Source organism: Ictalurus punctatus, chromosome 7 (genome assembly GCF_001660625.3).
Source record: "Ictalurus punctatus breed USDA103 chromosome 7, Coco_2.0, whole genome shotgun sequence".
Classification (NCBI taxonomy): Eukaryota; Metazoa; Chordata; class Actinopteri; order Siluriformes; family Ictaluridae; genus Ictalurus; species Ictalurus punctatus.
The window spans coordinates 18422966-18446728 of NC_030422.2; the positions used below are offsets into that span (position 1 = coordinate 18422966).

Consider the following 23763-nt stretch of genomic DNA (forward strand, 5'->3'; position numbering starts at 1 on the left):
TATTTTATGCTTATTTCAACTTACATTCCATGTGTACTAGCTTTTGAACCCCCTCTCTATTTCTCTCTCTCCTTCCCCCTCTCTCTTTCCTGCCCTTCACTCTGCAGGCATTTAGCATGTGACACCCAGCTCCAGCTGAATACTCTGGGTGTCTGGGGTAGCGAATGATTGAAATGCTCTCATGGCTCTCGCTCAGACTAAGTATGAAATATCCTAGATAATGTACATGAAATGCTACGCAAACTCTTGTTGGATCAATTTGAATTTATTTTGTTCATCATGTAACTTATACCGCATTTTCTGCAAATTAATTCTTATAAATATTTTTTCTTAGTTGAAAAAATGACTGTATTTTGTAGCCTTTTATCTATTACAAATTAATGCTCATTGGATATTCTTCAGCAACATTGTTCCTTCTGCTCAGCAGGTAGTAGATGATGGTATAATGATATATTTTTGTGAAAATCATTAGTTGATTTTTGGGATGAAGTTCATTACTGGATTTTACTACTGAGATCTCGCTACTCACTCTGTTTTGATTGATATATTTAGCTTTTGTGATAAAACTTTCAAGACTTTTGTGGTACAGTTTTCTTTTTTTGGTGGCTTGTTTTTGTAAATATGAAGAGTGACTGCATTGAAACCAGGTAAAAAGGAGTGAGTGGCTGCATTTGCCCATCACATCCCAGGACAGAAGAGAAAAAATGATAAACGGCAAAAAGAAGCTCACAGCCCAGAATGGAGTGGCAAATACAATCATAAGTAACAGCACAAACAAACAAACCAACAACTTGGCACTTCTAATCAGACCTGATGCTCCTAATCGGTAAGATATATAGTCTTGATTCAAACTATCTTTTCCAATTACATGAGTTTGACATGGATTTAAATTTGTTGGGCAAACTAATCCTAATTAGAAATATAAAGGCTGGACTGTTAAACCAAACCAAATAACATTTCCATGAAAGACTAATAATAATGTTGTCTAATAATAATGTTGAATAATGTGTGAGTCCAGTTGTGTATTATAATTTCACTAACAATGTCGGGTGTCTGTCTTTCAGGTATTCTCTCATGTTTCACCATTGAAAAATTTGTGTTTGCTGTTAATGTTGTCCGTGTTTGTGTTAATCAAAAGTATGATGAAGTTCATTATTTAATCTTACTCCTCTGAATAACTATTTATAGTTTAAAAGCTGCGTCTTCTATCTCCTACCATATTTGAGTGCACTGCTAAAATTGTAAATCAGTTTGAAACTGTTTGTACTAGAATAGGGTAAGACTACTAGTATAGAATTATTACTGTACGATGTATGTTTTATAGAAGTATTTCTTTTAAAAGGTAGGCATTTTTTTTGATAGATAGATAGATAGATAGATAGATAGATAGATAGATAGATAGATAGATAGATCATTTTATACATCTATTAAATTCACCTATTACAGCAGCAAAGAGAATTAGAAGAAACATTTTAAATGAAGCAAACAAACAAACAAACATATATGCAAATCAGTGCAGGTCATTGCTGTCTTTTTATACAATATATATATATATATATATATATATATATATATATATATATATATATATATATATATAAAAGAAATAGGACCAATAGGACATGGTGCTGTTACATTCTAAGATTGCATGAAATATTGAGACTATACAGACGGCAGACAGATTCCCAACTGTTGTCTCATTATTTTAGTCTGCCTCTCTGACCCAACTGCATTTTTAATTAAGGGGCAGAATTAGCACCACACTTAATGCTTGTTTGATTGGAAATGTTTGCGTAACTAACAGGGTGGAAAGAGCTGAATCATTTCAACTGAAATATTATTTTTGGGGAACACAATTACCATAGACATTATGACACTGATTTTTACAGTCATAGTTCTGCAAACTTTGATTGTACAAATCTAAAGCACACATTTTATGTCTCTTACACCTTTAACTGTCTGGACTGTGACAGTACATGTCTAGTGCTGAGCATTTAGAACAGCAGAGTAGACAGATCTGTATAGAATCATTTATTAATTATAAATTCTGAATAGATTCTCTCTTTGTGTCACATGACACTGAAGAATTCATTCTTGTTTAATACCTCAGACAATGATTGTCATTTTGATTTAAGAAAGACATTATATAAAAGCACTATAAATGAAACACCTTTTCCCATGTGAATCTGTTGTTCTGGTAGCAGAATGGTGCAACCTGTGCTAGTCTATGATGTGCACACATAAGGCTGTGTTCTTCTCTCTATCTTATTTCTGCCTCACAATAACACAGTTCTCTTCTGCTGTCTCTGTCAGCGACCATCGTTCACTGAGCCTGCGATGTCAAACAAAGTCCTACCATGCACCGTTGTTAGCCTGTAAAATTCTTAGATATATCAAAGGACACAATTCATTGTCACATAATATCCCTGGTTGACTATGACATTTTCTCTGCCAAGCCTGGCCAAGCCTGATGTCTACAGGTGACAGAAGCCATTATAAATAATAAGTACTCTGACCTGTGATGTTAATGGAGTAGTGGTTCTCTTAAATACGGTTGTCTGTAGTTGTAAAGTTATTTAAAACATTATGCTAATTCCATTTTTGGCATGTTACATTTGCTCAAAATGGCTGTGTGGGATACTAGCATCCTGAAGCTCAAAAGTGTTCACCTTGGAATCCTCATCCACACTGTCACTCTAAAACTTTTGACTTTTATTTGCAGTATGCACGAAAATTTTTTGAATGATCAAAAAACAGGTTTTATGAGAATTCCATGATTGCGAGATATTGAGTTTTAAGGTCAAAGCAAATTTAAACTTTTCAACTTTATATTCAGCCTTATTTATAACATAAATGTTTTGTGGGGTTTTTTTTTTCTTTCCTAGACAGGTCAGTTATAGACAAGGTTTCAAAAGATCAACTGTTGAAAGGCCTAGGATTTTATCATACTGATTTTTAAAAAAGGTTAATCTCTTGACACACTCTTTAATGCTATGGTGCTGACTTTAAATACACCCATGAGGTAAAAGGCCAATCATGCCAAACAGCTAAGCACAAACTCAATAAAAGTGTAACATAAACCACACTGTCAGGGCGTGAGTTAGAGGGCAGATGAAATTTAAGCATGCTGAAATGCCATGAACATATGACTTCCATGATCACAAAATGTATCAGCCATATTTCTGGCTTTCTGATGTGTACTTTATAGTGTTTCGTGGCTGCTGATGAATAGTAAATAATAGTTGAGTATATAATTATCACAATTATTAATAATATAGTCGTAATATACAACATTTGCTGTATGTTTCTCTGTCTGTGTCTGTGTTTATGCCTGTAAGAAGCTGTAGTGTGTGTGTGTGTGTGTGTGTGTGTGTGTGTGTTTATGTAATGCAATATTTTGCCAAGATGCATGCATGTGTTGAGACTGATATCCTGATTTATGAGACTGTGATACCAACTAATCTATCTTTAAGCCATCCAAATTAGGCCCTGGCTTCATTATAGCTTTCATAGCAGGCTTCCTAGCATTAAAGACATTGAAGGTATGTCACAGTACTGCTAAAGTGACAAAATATGAGGCAGGTTTTCCACTCAAGTTCCATGAGAACAGCTCAGCATTTATTCTGAGGCAGAAGTATATGTGTTAATTGCAGTCTGGCTTGGTCACTTTATGCAAATTGAATTTTGATTTTCATAAAATAAGCAGATCCAAAACTAGCTCCAGTAATAGCAGGTGTTGTATATCTGAGTATATCTCACAGCACTGAAACATTTATTTTGCATGGTATTAATAGTTATATTGATAACTATTATCAATATGTTATAGTTTATATTTAAACTATTAGAGATTTAATAGAGATTTAAACTTTTATAGTACACTCTAATTTTATGTCACATACATACGTGATCAGCATTTATTTGTCAAACAAATGGCTTGTGTGACCTTCACTTTTTATGACTCTCACCATGACCTCAGATGGTTGGATATCTATATATGGGATCCATCATACCATTTATGAGTTCACCCTGCTCGCATGTGTTTTCGTGTTTGCTTATGGACACAAGAAGCTGTGTGTGTGTGTGTGTGTGTGTGTGTGTGTGTGTGTTCTACCGCTGAGAACGAGCTAAAACTATACAATCTACCTTCTTGCTGTCTGATGCTTCACAATATAATTGCAAATTAGCATGCTGAGGTGATTAACCTTGCTGCATACACATAAATTATGTTCCTAAATTAAATTGGGAGAAAAATGTGTAAATACTTCATCACTTAAAATATCCGATTGCATGTCAGTGAGCCACCTGTGTATTAACTTCTCCTTCTCTATATTATTGTATGGGAAGGCGTATTAAAATTATATATCACTTTTATATCATATGTATTATAAAGAGTATATATTTTTCTGTTGCGATTGTTAAATTACATTGAGGATATTCTATTATGTATTATTTCTTTAAACAAATAGTTATTTTTAAAAATAGATGCAGCTACATTACCTATACAGGGAAATAAAAATTCCCTGTCATAATATCACACTTGCAATTATGTTAAAACAGGCAATTTAGATGTGTGCAAATATTCACTTATCCATAATTAAGTGAAGTATGTTTTAATCATTTATTCACTCTTATATGCGTGGAAGCTAATAATAATAATAATAATAATAATAATAATAATAATAATAATAACATGCTTGGAAGTTAACCAAATTTCATAATTAGTGTGGCATTAAATCTAGCCAGTCATGCTAGTCATATTTTGTGTTATAACGCATATAAAGCTAGGCTGTGCAATTGCCAGCTCAGAGAGTCAACAGTAGCTATAGTTTATGCTACCAATCCAGCTAAGAACACATAGACGGGCACAAAACTAAACAAAACCACATGACCCTTTTGATGTTTGTATCTGGTGCTATTTTGGGGTTTTCTTTGTATATTTCTTTATCAAATCCGATTTGTGTTCTACGTCCTGTTTTTTATCTAATGTTGACAGGCTAGTTTGCTGTTGTTGAAGGCTCTACTATGCTCTTTCAACACTCTCTCTGTGGATGGTCACCCCTGATCCCAGTCCTGCTGGGTAGCAATGTTCACTCTGGTGACAATGTTATACAACTCAGCAGCTCCAGAGCACAGCTTTTGTGGGATCAGCCTTGAATGGGACACTTGTGGAATATGTTTTGATGTGGCTCTGGCAACCAACACATTAATTCATGTGAGGCAGAGGATGTGAAATGTTCTTCTGCAAATTGCTTTCAATAAAATACTTCTACCAATGATGCCTCTAGCATTCAAAACCTGAATGCTAATACTTTTAATGTGAACGTCTACAACATGATAAATCAAACAGTGTATGTAATATCCAAGCGTTTAATTCCTATTCATGTTGTTAATTATCATATTTGTGATGTATCTGGGCAGTATGTCAGTACAGAGCAGCAAAGATTATCTATCTCTTTAATTTTACATGTATAACAACAGTGTTATATGACATTAAGACCAGGGTGCAAACTGCTGTGTTGAGCTGAGTATCCAATGATCGCTATGTCAGCAGGGCTTTACATGTAGCAAAGGATAGAGTCGGGCTCAAACCAGAGGTGATGAGTTCTACGCGTTCCCAATAATTTCTAGGGTACTTTTGTTTTTATTATGTCTGATTATCTGTCTGACTAACAGGCCACAGGAGACCCAAAACATTTGTTCTTAAGCTACTCCTGCCAGACAGACAGGCTGACAGACAGAGACAAATGGCAAATGGTGTCAAGCTACTTCCACAGCATGCTGCCTAGCAGATATGACAAATGTCCAGTGAGTGAGATGTGGGTAAGTGATAAAATGATAGAATGGTTGATGACTATAATACATGCAAAATACTTTTCAACTACCTATATCTCTCTCTGTCACTAGTGCTTACATTCTGTTTACTGATATCTGTTCTTGGCTACTTCAGTGATTACAGTCTGTCACTATGCAGGCCTTGGATGTGTACCACTTAAAGAATATGTACAATCAGGAAGAAGATAACATGATGGAGTAGTAGGGATATTTTATTACTAGTGCTGAGTAATTAGAAATTAGCATGTTATAATAGCAGTCATAGTTCAAATGCGAAACCGTATGTGAATCCATGTGACCTGATCACTTACTTGCACTCACATGACCTGACTCAGTACAGTTAATGAACAAAATCATATTTTAAAACTTCACGCGGTTTTGTCTATTGGAATTGTTTCAGTCTGATTTATAGTTCGTGGTTAATCTTACAATTGTTCAAATCATACTATTAATCTATCATTTATTTTTGTGTACATAGTGATGAAAGGGCAAGTCATGACCTACTCATATGGATGTTAGAGACACCTTCTGATTCATAACATTGTTGGCATGCTTTGGCTTATTTATTGCTGTCTCTGCACTAACATTGACTTGACATTGTCAGGGATATTATTCAGTTTCCCTAGTCTCCGATGAAACATGGCTGTCAGACACATAGGGGGCAAGGGAAGTTGGGCTGACTGCACTTTTGACATTTGGAAATTTATAATATTTGGAGACCTCTTCTTGCTATCAATTCAATAAGAATTCATTATGAAATCCATTTTGTTTGTAATGCCGAGCTCTATCCATCTATCCCGATTCGCTTGGTAGAAATTAAATATCCACAATTTCACTGCTCTCTAGAAAAATGAAAAGTTGCTACTATGCATAGTATATTTGAGGATACCTAGTGAAAGCAGTAGAATGCTGATGTCAGAAAGGGTGGAAATGAATACGACACAAAAAAACATTTTTCCCCATATACAATAAATGCTCTACCGTTACTGCTCATCTGAATATGCAACACTGAGAGGCTTGAAAGCACAGTCGCTTCAATCGGCAGAATCGTTCTTGTCTGGTTTAGTTTGTACTTGACAGACTGTTATAAGATTGCTAGCGATAATATGCATTCACCTTAAAAAAGTATGGTGTCTTACGAGCTTCTGTTTAGGCCTTTGGTCATTCTCCCTTCATGCCCATGCCCTGGAACATGCAATTTCAACATATAAAATATTGGTTTTCACTTCTACACTAATTATGTTTATAATTTTGGTCAGATTCAGCATGTAAGGCTTAAATATATAAAACTTTATATGAATAGAATTGTCATTCTCCTAAATTCTAATAAAAGTACTGATATCGTTTATTAGACTAAAACTGCATTTTATCCAAACATAGCCAAAATTAGAAACTAGTAAATACTTATAGTTTGCAATATTGACTCTTCTCCATTCTATGAAAAAAACCCTACCTGTTACACTGGCTGTCTATTACCTTCATCATTAGCATCTTTACTCTTAATCCCATGGATTACTCACAGCTAAATTGGCAGAAAATGTTTACATTAACCTTAAACACTGAAATAGTGTTCCAGAGTACATATAAATACTAATAAAACAACTATAAAAATAGAATTATGCAATTTCAATATGCAATAATTTCATCCACTAATTTTATTGATTGAATGATTGTTTATTCGTTTGTTTGATTGAGTTATTAATATTTATTTCCTGATTTATAGACTGCAGTTATCAGACAGAAGCTCTAAACCTCCTCAAAACTTCGTTGACCTTAATAATCAGTGCATTTTTTCATGTTTGGATATATTGCATGTTTAGAAAGGATAATGACATATTGGGGCAAGTTTCTTGCCAATATTTAGAATAAGTCAATGGGTATACTTAGCAGTATTTAAATGAATAATACTGTCGATATTCCCTTCATATTCTTAGATAAAAGTTGAGAAGTAATGTTAGAATGCAAGAAATGCAACTAAAATGGCAGTATTAAGACAATTTAGGTGAAAACAAGAAAATCATTATGCACCAACCAAAAAGCAGTCACAATCAGTGACACTGTGGCAGACTTGTTTAGAGAAGAAAACCCTGCCATCTAGTTGACATTATGAGAGAGGCCAACACCTGACTATATCTACCAATGAGTCTACTGTACATACCAGTGGACAACATGGCACCATTCACTAATGTCTGCACAGTAGAGACCTTGGAGCCAAAGCATGCGCAGTAGATACAGCTGGATAGGCAGTGGGTACGCCTCTCACCTGCTCATATTAGTGATGGACACTCGTACGTCTTCACGTATGCTGATATTATACCTCGAGGTGCATTACACTCAACCGGCATCCATTATTTTCATACAACAGCACAGTCTGGAGTGTGATATTCAGCTTGTAGCACAGCGTTGTACCAAAGATTACAATGTTTAATTCATTAATGAATGACGCATTGCACTTTTTAACAGTTTATAGTTAGATTTAATGTTGTGAAACATCCACGAGAGAAGTTAGTTCCCGTTCTCACCTATGTAATAGCTGTGATAAACAGTCTTCACCAATCTCTCGCTCTCTCTCTTAGTGATAGGAAAATTGGATCATTTTACTGACTTGGATCTGTGAATCTCATACAGCAAAATAAATGAATCTTTATTTAAGTAATTTGGGTCATTTAAGCAAACTTAAATTAAAATGTTACATTTTCAATAGCCAACACATCTACTTATGCAAACTTTGGTCAGATTCTAAATAAGGAAAAAATTAGAATACAGCCCAGGACAAATGATGAGAAACAAAAATGACTAATTCACCATTCAACTGGGCCTTCTGGTCTGAGTCGTTTGTTCTTTTGTCACATGACAGCAGCCAGAAAGGTTGTCATGATACCATAAACATTTCTTACCATACTATACCAGCTGAAGTATCACAATATTAAGTAGTGTCACAATATCATGCAATATTGTGTTCATACATAATTCAAATCTACAAAATGAACAAAATTTACAGAAATACACAGATATAAATGTAAACAGACAACCAGATTTTCCTCTAAATACATTATTAATGAGAATGAATAACTGGGTGTTGGAAAAACTGAAGAACAGTCATGCAATTGGGAAGCAACTAATTCAATGTGCCACATATTTAATCTATTATGAAAACATATGAAATCATGCAAATGGAAATTGTTCTCAGAGAAATGAGAATGAACACAAATTAGGAATAAATTACTGAATTTAGAAATTCAGTTTGAATTTGAAACACGGTTCATTTAATTATTAACTCACAGCGGTCAGCGTAAGGTTAGCTTGCTTGGTAGCAAATAGGAAATCTTTAAAGATTAAGATAAAGAATTTGGGTTAAATGAAGTGTCACTAACCTTTGTGTATTCTGCAAAAGCAGTGTGATGTGTCATTTTAGTGAAAATAGTATTAACTGCTGCACATACAACATTATGTACGGTACTACCGTATCGGCAATACTACCGTTTAAAGAATACAGTGACATTGGCGGTATTTGAAGCTTTACTATCTCGATACTTCCGTAGTACCGGTATACCACGCAACCCTAGGCTCCTGTAGCCTCTTTCCTCATACCTTTTGTATTATATGATATTTTCTGAGGAAAGGATAAAAGTAAATCCACTGTAAGCAGGTATCTTTATTTATCAACGTGATTTTCCACATCATACAAATAAAACATTAAACAAGTTTAAAGCATTAACAAACCCTTTATTACCAGATTCAATGTTGTGGAAGAGGACTATCAGAAATTCACAAATTTATAACTTATGAGAAAAAAAACTAACCAAAATTTAAGACGAAAAATGCGTTGTGTAACTGTAAGTGTAAAAATAAAACCTAACTACCGGGTTGGGAATTATGAACTAATTTCTGTAACCAATACGCAACATGCTACGTCACGTGACAAATGAACAAAAGACCAGATGCAAAATAAATGTATCTGAAATGTTGGAAAACAACCAAAGGAGAAATACGAGAGCGTTTTATAATATTTATTGTTTATATCTATATCTCTATATCTATCTATCTATCTATCTATCTATATATATATATATATATATATATATATATATATATATATATATATGTGTGTGTGTGTGTGTGTGTGTATGTATGTATGTATATATATATATATATATATATATATATATATATATATATATATATATATATATATATATATATATATATATATATTTCAGCCACTCGCTCTTCCCTCCGCGCAGAGAGCGGCTCTGCAGCAGACCAGATCAAACAATCCCGATACATGGGGAAGCAGGGGGAGGGGAAGAAGTTATATATTTATCTATATCTCCGTGGTACCCGGTTACATATGTATCTGTGATCGTTTGATCTGGTCTGCTGCAGCGCCTTTCCCTGCTCGGTGTAAGCGGAGGAAAGACTCTGCGCTGAGAAAGGAGCGAGTGGCTGAATAATTCCTGCGCACGGGAAATGTGGATCTTCAGCGACTGCAATTTGGGGAAAATTTCACCCTAACAGGTTTTAAACACGAGGTATGTCTTATAGAAAAAACACAGCGCATGATGGCCGAGCCACCTGTGTGTAGATGTTATTTACCAGCGACGGGAACATAACATGTCCGAGGTCTTGTCCACGGCCTGGTGAAGAGCCTGCCTGAGTAGGCCAGACCTACAGGCCTGCCAATGGTTCAATCTTTCCTGTTTTGTATGAACCACCTCTGGGTGTTTTGTGCCGCCTTGTTTCTGTATAACTTGTCAAAAAATATATATATATATATACGAACATGAATAACTGCTGTCGTGGATACCTGTATTATTGGGTCGAGCCAGCTGTATAGAGTTGCTAGTTATTAAGACGCGAGCTAGCGCTAGCATTAGCCCTGTGACCACGCAGCTTTTCTGTTAGTAGTTCAGTTCAATGACTCGCAATGATTCCACTGCATTTAACATTCTGATTAATTTCCAGATGTTGAGTGTGTAGAGAGTGTATGAAGTGATCCATGTTGTTGCGCATGGAGCTGAGGACACAGCGAGGCAGACAGCTTGGCTGAGTGAAGCTTTTCTGCCTGATACACAATACTGTGCCTCCGGGTAAACTGACAGCGTGCATGTCAAACCCAGCAAGAAACCATTTAACTTGTCACACAGCCTTAAAATCTTACTGGTGGCCTCATGTCTACCTCAAACTGAGACTCATTGTGTTTGAGGTTATCAGTGATTTCTCCTTTACTTCATCTGCGTAGGTGATTGTTTGTGTGAATAAAAATAATCAGTCTATAGTGCAAACTCTCTGGTTACAATAATGTGTCTGTAGCATTAATGTCAATAATGTAAACAATGTGTTATTTAAAAATGAGCCCAAATCTGTTGTTTTTGTATCACTTAAATATCTTACGACTTATAAACTATAGCTTTTTGTGTTTTTGCTTGCTCAGGTTAGTGTTAAGTGTCCATAAAACCTAGTGCATATGACAGGATTTTAGCCCTGAATTTCTCAGTTGTAAATTTTTCCTGACTCGGCAAATACCCGATTAAATATAAATAAACGCGATGATTCCTGCTGGCGTGTGGTATAAAAATAGCTACTTTCTTGTACAATACCACCAGCTCTTTTAACATTTCAGACAGTCCTCACTGTGTGCATGTCGCCTAACAGTATTTTCTCCAGAGTTTTTTATTATTATTATTACTTTTGTATAACTACACTCTAGTGATTGTTGAGGAGACCTTCCCCCCATGTAAAGTGCTTTGAGTGTCTAGAAAAGTGCTATATAAATGTGAGGTATTATTATAAAATAGTGACTCAGTCAAGCAGTCACATGTTCGAGTTCTCACATTTAGTTTTCTGAGAGTGGGATTTAGGGATCAGGTATGCTTCAGTGGGGATCTCTCCAGGTGAAACATGGTGTACTGTGTGACCCCCCTCTGCAAATGATTGTGTAGTGTGTACACCCCTCTGTCCACCAAACAACTGATTAAAGGTGTGTAGTGTGAAAGGGGACAGCAATTTGAGAGTCGTGTAGTGCACACTTAACACTGCAATTTTTAACTGTTAAGACATTGGGGTTTGGAAAGTATTCAGACCCATCCAGTTTTTGCACAATTTATTGTGTTATAGATTGAATTTTAAATGCTTGTAATTTAACTTTTTCGGCCAACAGTCTACGCATAATAATCCATAATGGTGCAAACAAGTTTTTAGAAATTTTTGCAAATGTATTAAAGATCAAAAACTGAAAGTATTTGGACCCTTTATTCAGTACTCTGTAGAAACACCTTTTGAGTCTTTTTGGGTAAGTCTCTACATGCTTTGCACACCTGGATTTGGGCAGTTTCTCCCATTCTTCCTGGCAGATTCTCCGAAGCTCAATCAGATTGGATGGGGACCATCCTCCACAGATGGAGTTGATGTCCGCGCTTTGGCTGAGCCACTCATGGACCTTCAGAGATTTGTCCCAAAGCTACTCCAACATTCATTGTCTTCGGGTTGCTCTCTGTTTTTTTGCTGCATTCATCCTTCCCTTCACTTCTGAGCAGTCTCTCCGTTCCTGCTACTTAGAAGCACCTCCAGAGCACTACCTGGGTTTTTGCCAAATGTAGTGTTGGGGTTCAGCCCAAAAAGTAAATTTTTTTCCTTATCAGACCAGAGAATCTTTTTCTTCAGACTCTCGGAAAATGCCTGCCATATGCCTTTTACTCAGGAGTGCTTTTTGTCTGTCCACTCTACCGTAAAGGCCTGATTGATGGAGTATTTCTGAGAGGTTGTCCTTACTATAGGTTCTGCTGTTTCTGTGGAGGACTTCTGCAGCCGTGTTAGAGTGACCATTGGTCACCTGCATGACCAAGACCCTTCTAGCCCGGCTACTGAGCTTGGCCAGATGGCCAGCTCTAGGAAGTCCTGGTGGTTCCGGAATTCTTTCATTTATACCATTTATACCCTTGCCCATATCTGTGTCTCGACGCAGTTTGTTTGTGGATGTCTGCAAGGGAACAAAAAATGACTTCATGGCTTGGTTTTTGGTCTGACATGCACTGTGACCTTGGGACCTTATACACACAAGCATGTGCCTTTCTAAATGTCCAGTCAGTTGAACTTGCTACAGGTGGACTGCAGTCAAGTTCTATGGACATCTCAAGATAATAAAAGCAAACAGGATGCACCTGAACTCAATTTGGAGTGCCATAGCCAAGGATCTTTATACTTAGTTAAATGAGAAATTTCAGTTTTTGATTTTTAATGTCGTTATGGATTATTGTATGTGGATTAATGACCAATTAAATGTAATAAATTTTAAAGTAAATCTATAATACATTAAAGCATACAAACAGTGAAGAGGTCTGAGTACTGAGTCCAGTGAATATAACTATAGTACTTATTTTACCCTGGTTCTTGTAAACCATGGTTAAGTGGAGTACACTGAGTCAAGTAAGAATAACCTACTGTATGAGGGTATTTGTCCTCACATATAATAGTATAAAAGGGTGATGGAGAACAGACCTGTTGGTTGTTCATTATCATGAATACTGAAACCTCAAAAATGGAGTTTATTGTTTTTCCAAAGCGGTAAAAGATGATGTTTCACTTGTATTAGACTTTGGTGCTATAAAAGGAATGCCTAGCCTGATCCTTAACATTGACCATTCCAACATTAAAGTATGCTGCAACATTTTGATTGGATGGATCATGTGTGTTTGATATGGATTGGAATGAAACACTGGCTGCCATATTAGTGATCAAAGGTAAATAGCATTTTAAACTAAATTTAAGTTTTCAATCAAATAGGTCTTCTCCATGTATTTTTCAGTCTGTCTCTGAGTTACTTTGTCACTCATTTTATTTTGTATACTGTTCTGCTTTCCCCCCCCAACAAATCAGTGGGTGTTTCCGATCAAATGGCTTCCTAAGTTTATTTGTAAGAACATTACCTGGATTTTATATATGCACTATATAGCTTAAAATATGTGCACACCTGAACATCACACCTATTTGAGCTTGGTGTAAATCCCAATCCAGAATCATGGGCATTAGTATGGAATTGGCCCCCTACTTTGCGGCTACAACGGCCGCCGCTCTTGTGGAAAGGCACTCTACAAGAGATTGGAGTGTGTCAGTGGAAATGTGTGCCGATTTAGTCAAAAGAGCATTGGTGAAGTCAGACGTTGATGTAGGATGAGAAGACCTGGCTTGCAGTCAGCATTCTAATTCATCCCAAAGATGTTCATTGGGGTTGAGGTCAGGGCTCTGTGCAGGTCAATGGATTACTCCACACTCATCAAAAATATGACTTTATGGACCTCGCTTTGTGCACAGGGGCACATTCATGCTGGAACAGGGAAAAGGGCCTTCCCACAACTGTTGCCAAAAAGTTGGATGCATACAATTATCTAAAAAGTCTTTGTATGCTTTAGCATTATCATTATCCTTCACTGGAACTAAGGGGCCCAGCACAAACCCTAAAAAAAACACCAGCAGCTGCTCGGCCATGGAAACCCATCTAATGAAGCTCTCAACACACAGTTCTTGTGCTGATGTAGCTTTCAGAGGCATTTCGAACTCTGTTGCGAATGATAACAGAGCTTTAGCACATAAACTGGTGGCCCTGCTCTGTGAGTTTGCATGGTCTGCCGCCTCATGGCTGAACTGTTACTGCTCCTAGTAGTTTCTGTTTCACAATAATAGAACTTAAAGTTGAGTTTGTCTATGGAGACTGCATGGCTATGTGCTTTATTTTATGCACCTGTTAGCAGTGCGTATTGCTAAAACACCTGAACTCAATAATTAAGAGTTGTGTCCACATACGTTTGGCCATACAATTTATGTCCTTATTAGGAGTGTAATGACAATGCATATGATACAGTTTCATTTCATACAAGGCTATTGATTCAATACACCTGGATATTGAACAGTACATTCAACAGGCTTCAAATTAAACTAGGCTATTCATAAAATAAAACGAAACAGCCCTTATATTACATGAGGTGAAATAAACTTTTAAATCAAGCCCACACTCCCATATCTGAAAAAAGGAACTTATTTCGAATTAGGAGAGGTTTAAGGGGTTTTGAAAGAACGAGCTTTTATTAGCTTAGATAAACAGCAATGCTACATTTAGCAGCAAGCAGGAGCTGGAAAATTCCCCCAAATCTTTAAGGTCTGGTGTATGGGAACACTTCGGCTTCCTGATAAGTTACGATGCTAACAGTTTTGGACCAAACACAATAGTATTCAAAACACAGGCCGCTAAGTATGTGTATACAAAACTGGCACTAATAATGCAAACCTACGGCTAATAATGTGTGCGCATGCTTGCACGCAAACTCAATGGACAAAGGAATTCCCTGAAATCAATCCTAAAGATTGGTTGGTTTTAGGCATCATAGATGATTTGCATAGAATTGAGAATCTCAATTTGGCTGTTAATTGTTGTTTTGTCTTCATGTCACACAATTGTCTAGAACATTAATGGTTACCTGTTGCTTGATAGTATGAAGGCAGGTCTAGCACTCTTTCTTAGAATGTCATCATTTTTGAAGCCCCATGGATGAGTGCCAAAATGTCTTCAAAACTACATTACATTGAATATGCTTCCTACTAGACATTCAATGATCTGCTTGACTGCAAAACTTATTTGATTTATTTAATTGATCTAGGGCGTATTCGATCACAACTTTTAAAACCTGTATATTTTCCAGTTAATGCCCTAAGCTTGAGGTCATCTTATTCATAAAATCATGCAAAAATATTCCCCTGTCCATTCTCTGCTTACATTTGGTGTTTTTCCCCTTCAGTGAAGACCAGTAAAAGAGAGTCTACATTGATTCTGGATACAGTGGGAAGATAAAACTTAAATATATGTGACGCAAACAGGGGTGGGGGTAGGGTCAGGGATTACAACCTTCTTTCCGTTACTCTTTCTGGAGTTAAAAACGGCAAGCCAGTAACCCTGTCTGTGTTTGTTTTTTTGTTTGTTTTTTTTCCCTTCAACTTTTTCAGCTTTGCATTGTTCTTGGAAAGTTGTGTGCCCCCTGTTACGAATTCCCTGAGCAGCTTTGGGAGTCTGCCTTTCTTTGGCCTTGTCTCCCTCCAGTTGGCCCATATAAAGGCTCAGTTGGCACTTCACCAGCTGAATGTGATTACTGCCAGAAACTTCACTCCTCCTTTTACTGGTATACCTGCCCTGGCCTTGCTTGACTTGATCAAGGTTACCATGTCCCATCCCATGTATAATCCCCGTGGGGGACCATTCTCCAGTGGCCAGAGGTCCATTCCAGCAGGGCAGTACGCTATTGGGTCACAGTCTGGCCTGGACCTGGCAGGAGCTCGCCTTGCCCCTGACTCCATGTCTAGTCCTCGTGGGGGAATGACGGCAAGCCAGCAGATGACGTTTCCTTTGAGTCAGCGTCAGCCGCAGATTTCCCACAACCTTGATTCATCTATAGATATGAACATTCGTGAAGCTCTTGAGGAAGTGCGTCTGGTCTCCCAAATGCTGCATCAGCCAAAAACAGATCCCCGCCTGAAGAAAGATGTCAGAGATAAAGTACTTTCTCCAGGAGGTGGTGGTTATGCAGCAGCCAGCATTCCAGGAAGGTCTGACGATGGGGACTGGACTGGATACCAGGCTCCCAGCAAAAAATTTTCTTCCCCAAGTATAGGTAATTCCTCCAGTTCTTCACAGCGGTTTCAGTCTTCGGGTTTTGGCAGCAGTGCAGGACAGAGTGGTTTGGACAGCCAATCTCCTTCAGAACATCACCCTACACGTTACACACCAGAGAGTGCCAGCAGCATATTAGCAAACTTTGGACTCTCAAGTGAGGACCTTGAGCTTCTTAGCCACTATCCTGATGATCAACTAACTCCAGACAACCTGCCTTTTATTTTGCGAGACATCCGCATGCGCAAGGCCAAGAGGAACATCTCTGACCGTGATACAAGATCATCTGATCTTCTGGTCTCTGATGCACGACAAGGCCAAGTTATTGATTATGGACATTCTAGTAAATATGATTTTCCTGAGGAGAAACCTGACAGCTATTCACATGAGCACCTTACTAAAGAATCCATCAAGTATGGGAGGGAAGTTACAAGTTCCTCCTTCAGTAATGCTGACAAAAGTAAGCGTCCACAGCAAAACCTGGCTGCTCCAGTTCTTGCACAGGCTTCAATTATGGTTCCAAAGCTTCAACCTCCAGTGATGGCTCCAAGACCTACTTTACAAAGCCTGGACATCCAAGGTGCCAAGACAATTCCAAGAAGACTGCCTCCTTCCACGGCTGTACCATCGCCCATCATTCGGCCACCACAGATTCCACCCGCAGCTGCTGGTCCTCTACCTTCTCTGGTCCCGATGATCTCTGGAAGTTCATTTGCATTTGCTCCACCTCTGATTACTACTTCGACTGCAAAGAGGTTACCAACGCCGACCATGATGAATGATTACTCAGCTGCTAGCCCAAGAATCTTTCCTCATACATGCTCTCTATGTAACATAGAATGTGTCCAGACTAAGGTGAGTATTTTCCCTTTCTGTACTGTTTCATTCTTGAAGGATTTCTATTAAATTTATTGTATAAATTGTGGTTTGTGTGAAGTGACTCATTGTTTTTCAGTATGTTGCATCAAAGTGAGCCCAAAATGTAGTAATAAAATAAATGTACCTTTAAGTTAACTGGAAACATATAAATAGAATTGCTGTGATTTTGCCAATACAAAGTTTGAAATAATGACAGCAGTTAGAAGAGGCCAATGATTGAGGTGTGATCATCCTAAGTGAAATGAAGTTGAAGATACGATTCATGAATTACTACGCTTCGGTTCTTTTTGGAAAGAGGACTGCTACATACTTCCCGAAGATGTTAACGGGCCACTGAACGGATGAACCGTGCTGGAACAGTCTGATCTGAGTCCTGGGTTATTGACTGTATGTGACTGATGATGAAGAACATGCAAACAAGTTGATGACCTGTGAGAAGATCTCTCCAAGGACCCCCCCCCCCCCCCCCCCCCATTTTAAAGATTACAATTAAGATGGGTTTCAGTGTATAAATGTGTTGTTGTTGTTTTTTTGTTTTTGTGGATGGCAATTATTTCTTAACAATATTTGATTTATAACAGTGTCTGTTTATCGTGCTATTGTATTTTATTTATTAATTGTAGATTATTTATTAATTCATATTTTTATTATTAACTTTCTTTTTACTGCTATAATATCTTTCCAAAGCTTTAAGTAGCAGCAGACTATGGCTATGCACTGTATATTGAAGTATACTCTTTTTTTAATGACAGGATTGGATCAAACATCAGAACACACCCCTTCACATTGAGAGTTGTAGACGTCTCAGAAAACAGTGAGTCTGAAATAAATAAATGAATACCTTTTTTTTCTCCAAACTTTCTTTATTGATTATTTTAAAGATTCCTTGGTATTTAGTTGGAGTTTACAAATTTGCATTATTTTTTGTAGATATCCTGATTGGAATGCAGAGACAGTTCCCCTTACAAGGTAAATGATACTGTTCTGTGTCTTCATTTTACACTGATATATTGAGCCATAGTTATATAAAGCCCTATTATAGGACTGAGCCAAAGTTATAACATCACAGTCCAAAACATTAAACTTGTTCACACTTCCTGTTCTAGAACTCCTAGCCCCAAACACCACCATGGTTCATCTAGTCGTCGTCAGCGGTCTCGCTCAAGGTCACGAAGCCCTCGGAGGTATCGCCGCACACGTTCTCGAAGCCGTTCCCGGTCCCCCCCTAGGAAAACCCGTGGCTCACCCTCATACCGACGGAGGTCTCGCAGCCCCCCACACCAGCGATCTCGCAGCCCCCCACACCAGCGATCTCGCAGCCCGCCATGCCAGCGGTCAAGGTCACCGGGCTACAGCAGTAGTAGGCGCTCTCCTCCACGGAGTGCTCGGCGAGTAAGCCCCCGAAGGAGCAGTCCTTCTCGCTTGCAGAGATCAAGCAGCAGTGAAAGACTAGCAAAAAAACTTCTTGAGTCTTCAGGTAAAATGAAGCAGTACTGTCTTGCACATGGTGTAACTGTGTGTGTTTTATTTTATTAGTTATATTACATATTTTATTGTTTTATGTCAATTGTAGTCAATTCTTAATCACATTGACCGTACATCTGCCTTTTTTACAGAATTATCTTCAGTATCGGACAGTAGTACTCTGAAGGCAATGGTGGAATCATTGGCCCCTGCACTGTTGGCTGAATTAGCCAAGAAGAGAAACAGTTCCTTGTCATCTTCATTGAAGAGTAGTAGCAGTAGAAAACGGTCATCATCTCCATCTAAAAGAAGTGAATCCTCCAAGTCAAGCAACTCCTCGGTCGTGAGGACTACTTCCTCCAAGGTAGTCGATGACATTTGTGTATTTTGCCTGAATTTGAATAGGGCTGATTTGAGAGCTCCAAGTTGTGCAACAGAAAATTATCCACCCTGTTGTCAGGAGATCACAGGTCTGAAATTTTGCCAAAATTATGCTGGCTGGGAGTCCAAGAGAGCAAAATTGGCTGTCAATCAGAGCAACTAGTCAATTTCTGAAGGTATCTCGGAGTTCATGTATGCAGAAGAGGTCAAATCAAAAAAGGACTAAGACAATCATTCTTTCTGTCTCTCTCTCTAAAATATATTTACATGTATCTAAATGGATAAATTAATATGAGAAAAATATATTTGGAGTATATTCCCATTGATATTTAAATTTTTTTAGTACAAATATGAGATCTGAGGTAACACAAAGGCCAGATTCCCTTTGTTATTTATCACAATGGGTTAGACCAATGAATATAGAGGTGATGTGCAGCAAAAGGATGTTGAGCTTGACAAAATGGGAAGTGGCTATAAGAAAATAGCACAAGCATTGAAATGCCCATTTCCACCATCAGGACAATAATTAAGAAGTTCCAGTCAACTGGAAATGTTATGAATCAACCTGGAATTGGACGTGTGTCTATATTGTCTCAGTGCACTGTGAAGAGGATGTTTCAAGTGGCCAAAAATCTCCAAGGTTCACAGTTGAAGAATTGCAGAAGTTAGTTGCATCTTGGGGTCAGAAAGTTTCCAAAACTACAATCCGCAATCACCTACATCACCACAAGTTGTTTGGAAGGGTTTTGAGTAAAAAAAAAAAGACAACTCCAAAAACATCTTGAGCATCTTGAGTTTGCCAGACACTACTGGGACTTCAAATGAGATTGGGTTCTATGGTCAGATGAAACCAAAATAGAGCTTTTGGCAATAAACACCAGAGCTGGTTTTGGCGCACTCAGAGAGGTAGCCATTATGGAAAAGTACCTCATGCCCACGGTTAAATATGGTGGTCGCTCTTTAATGTTTTGGGGCTGTTTTTCTGCCAGAGGACCTGGACATTTTGTTAGGATACATGGCATTATAGACTCTGTCAAATATCAACAGATATTAAATGAAAGCCTGACTGCCTCTGCCAGAAAGCTTAAAATGGGCCATGGTAGGATCTTCCAGCAGGAAAATGATCCAAAATACATCAAAATCAACACAAAAATGGTTTACTGACCACAAAATCAAGGTCCTGTAATTGACCATCCCAGTCCCCTGACTTGAAACCCATAGAAAACCTGTGTGGTGAACTGAAGAGAGAGTCCACCAGTGTGGACTTCGAAATGTGAAGGATCTGAGGAGATTCTGTATGGAGGAATGGTCTCAGATCCCTTGCCATGTATTCTCCAACCTCATCAGGCATTGTAGGAGAAGACTCACAGCTGTTATCTTGGCAAAGGGAGGTAGAACAAAGTATTGACTAAAAGCGTGCCCATAATTGTTGCACACCAATGTTACATTTTTTTGATAAACCTGTTTTGTTTGCAATTGTTTATCCATGATAGCAGAGTATTTTTGTGATTAAATTTTTTTTTTTATTTTTATTTAAACAAAAGATCAAAAGGTTAAACAATGACGTTTTCACAGCCTTCTACCAAGGGTGCCAATATTAGTGGAGGGCACTGTATGTGTGTGTCCGTGTAAATATATTTACACAATATATATAATATTTGCTATTATACAGTATCTCACAAAAGTGAGTACACCCCTCACATTTTTGTAAATATTTGATTATATCTTTCATGTGACATCACTGAAGAAATGACACTTTGCTACAATGTAAAGTAGTGAGTGTACAGCTTGTGTAACAGTGTAAATTTGCTGTCCCCTCAAAATAACTCAACACACAGCCATTAATGTCTAAACCGCTGGCAACAAAACTGAGTACACCCCTAATGAAAATGTCCAAATTGGGCCCAATTAGTCATTTTCCCTCCCCGGTGTCATGTGACTTGTTAGTGTTACAAGGTCTCAGGTGTTAATGGGGAGCAGGTGTGATAATTTGGTGTCATCGCTCTCACACTCCCTCATTCTGCTCATTGGAAGTTCAACATGGGATCTCATGGCAAAGAACTCTCTGAGGATCTGAAAAAAGAATTGTTGCTCTACATAAAGATGGCCTAGGCTATAAGTAGATTGCCAAGACCCTGACACTGAGATGCAGCACGGTGGCCAAGACCATACAGCGGTTTAACAGGACAGGTTCCACTCAGAACAGGCCTCGCCATGGTCGACCAAAGAAGTTGAGTGCACGTGCTCAGTGTCATATCCAGAGGTTGTCTTTGGGAAATAGACGTATGAGTGCTGCCAGCATTGCTCCAGAGGTTGAAGGGGTGGGGGGGTCAGCCTGTCAGCACTCAGATCATATGCCGCACACTGCATCAAATTGGTCTGCATGGCTATCGTCCCAGAAGGAAGCCCCTTCTAAAGATGATGCACAAGAAAGCCCGCAAACAGTTTGCTGAAGACAAGCAGACTAAGGACATGGATTACTGGAACCATGTCCTGTGGTCTGATGAGGCCAAGATAAACTTATTTGGTTCAGATGGTGTCAAGCGTGTTTGGCAGCAACCAGGTGAGGAGCACAAAGACAAGTGTGTCTTGCCTACAGTCAAGCATGGTGGTGGGAGTGTCATGTTCTGGGGCTGCATGAGTGCTGCCGGCACTGGGGAGCTACAGTTCATTGAGGGAACCATGAATGCCAACATATACTGTGACATACTGAAGCAGAGCATGATCAGTATGCAGTATTCCAACATGATAACGACCCCAAACACACCTCCAAGACAACCACTGCCTTGCTAAAGAAGCTGAGGGTGATGGTGATGGACTGGCCAAGCATGTCTCCAGACCGAAACCCTTTTGAGCATCTGTGGGGCATCCTCGAATGGAAGGTGGAGGAGCACAAGGTCTCTAACATCCACCAGCTCCGTGATGTCGTCATGGAGGAGTGGAAGAGGACTCCAGTGGCAACCTGTGAAGCTCTGGTGAACTCCATGCCTGAGAGGGTTAAGGCAGTGCTGGAAAATAATTTTGGCCACACAAAATATTGACACTTTGTGCCCAATTTGGACATTTTCACTTAGGGGTGTGCTCACTTTTGTTGCCAGCTTTTTAGACATTAATGGCTGTGTGTTGAGTTATTTTGAGGGGACAGCAAATTTACACTGTTACACAAGCTGTACACTCACTACTTTACATTGAAGCAAAGTGTCATTTCTTCAGTGTTGTCACATGAAAAGATATAATCAAATATTTACAGAAATGTGAGGGGTGTACTCACTTTTGTGAGATACTGTATATTATATATAGTGTATGTGTATATAGATTTATAGATGGTTGATGTATAATTTTTTTCCCCCATTCATGTTCTGTGATGTGTAGAGTGTGAAACCTAAGAAGCCAGCTGGTCCTGGGACAACCTGTCTGTTAAGATTTAAGGGTATTCCTTTTCTGACTACTCACCAAGAGCTAGTTGATGCTGTTGAACCTTTTGGGAAGGTTCACACTGCCATTCTCCTTAAAGCCATCTCGGAGGTATTGTGAATTGTGTCTTATGATTTTTAAGCTCAGCTGTTTACTGTGTTTTCAGTTGCGCTTAGCATTAAAACACAACTTTAGCATAGATTTCTAAATTCCAGAGAAATTTATAAGATCATAACGAAGGTATCCATCACTCTTGTTTTTGTGAGACTCTTCATAGACTGGATCCTAGTCTGGAGATCTTTTGACCATAAGACTTCTTTTGATATTTCAGATCTTGATTCTTGTACTTCTGCTGCTAAGCAGAAATTGTAGGTTCTGTGATCCTTTGTGATTACTGGTTCTAAATAAATACCATAGTATGCACACTACTGTTTTAGAAGTCATTAAATTGAATAATGCTTTTATGACAGATGTTCAGAGGTTTGTGCATTACTGCTGAAGTATCTACTCTATTTAGGTATATCTGATATAAGAACTGGCAGTATATTTTTAAAACCTTTTCTCCATTCCAGGCTTCAGTGTGTATGGAAAGGGAGGAAGATGCCAAAGCTTTGGTCAACTGTAAAGATCTGAAGCTGCGTGGAAAGCTTATTGAAATCTGTATGGAGAAGGTATTGTCTATGCAGACGTTATTAGGCCTCATACATATAAAGAAAGATGAGCTGTCTCACCAAATGGTTTCTTTGTATAGGAGGCCAGGGATGAACTAAGGGGTCCTGAACATGAGAAGAAACCTATTGCTAAGAAGTAAGTTTTATTGTTTACAGTTGCTTGACTTTATCAAATAGATTTATATAGAAACCCTGCTGATTAAAATCCTGTGATATTAAAATTTAATTGTGCACCACAGAAAGGAGACCCAACATGGCACAAGCAAGATGTCACAAGCAATAAAAGCTAAAGATGTGCCTAAGATATCACAAACAACTAAAGCTAAAGATGTATCTAAGACTCCACAAGTGTCTAAGCTTAAGGAGGTTCCTAAGCCGCAGACAGCAAGAGGGAAACAGAATGTCAAGGTCAAGCCTTCTACAAAAGGTCCAGGTCAGTTTCACCAACTGTTACCATCACTGTTTTTT

General features: G+C 38.2%; 1 protein-coding gene across 1 annotated transcript in view; it reads left to right on the forward strand.

The window, feature by feature from the left end:
* The first annotated feature begins 427 nt into the window (after positions 1–427).
* znf638 (zinc finger protein 638) overlaps positions 428–23763 on the forward strand; it is a 36379-nt gene continuing 13043 nt past the window's right edge. Inside the window, exons 1-10 of the mRNA XM_017471595.3 lie at positions 428–826; positions 15826–17341; positions 18118–18179; positions 18296–18334; positions 18472–18842; positions 18982–19193; positions 22583–22735; positions 23197–23295; positions 23376–23431; positions 23535–23728. Coding sequence (XP_017327084.1) covers positions 705–826; positions 15826–17341; positions 18118–18179; positions 18296–18334; positions 18472–18842; positions 18982–19193; positions 22583–22735; positions 23197–23295; positions 23376–23431; positions 23535–23728 — 2824 coding nt within the window. The 5' untranslated portion in view covers positions 428–704. The remainder of the gene's footprint in view (positions 827–15825; positions 17342–18117; positions 18180–18295; positions 18335–18471; positions 18843–18981; positions 19194–22582; positions 22736–23196; positions 23296–23375; positions 23432–23534; positions 23729–23763) is intronic.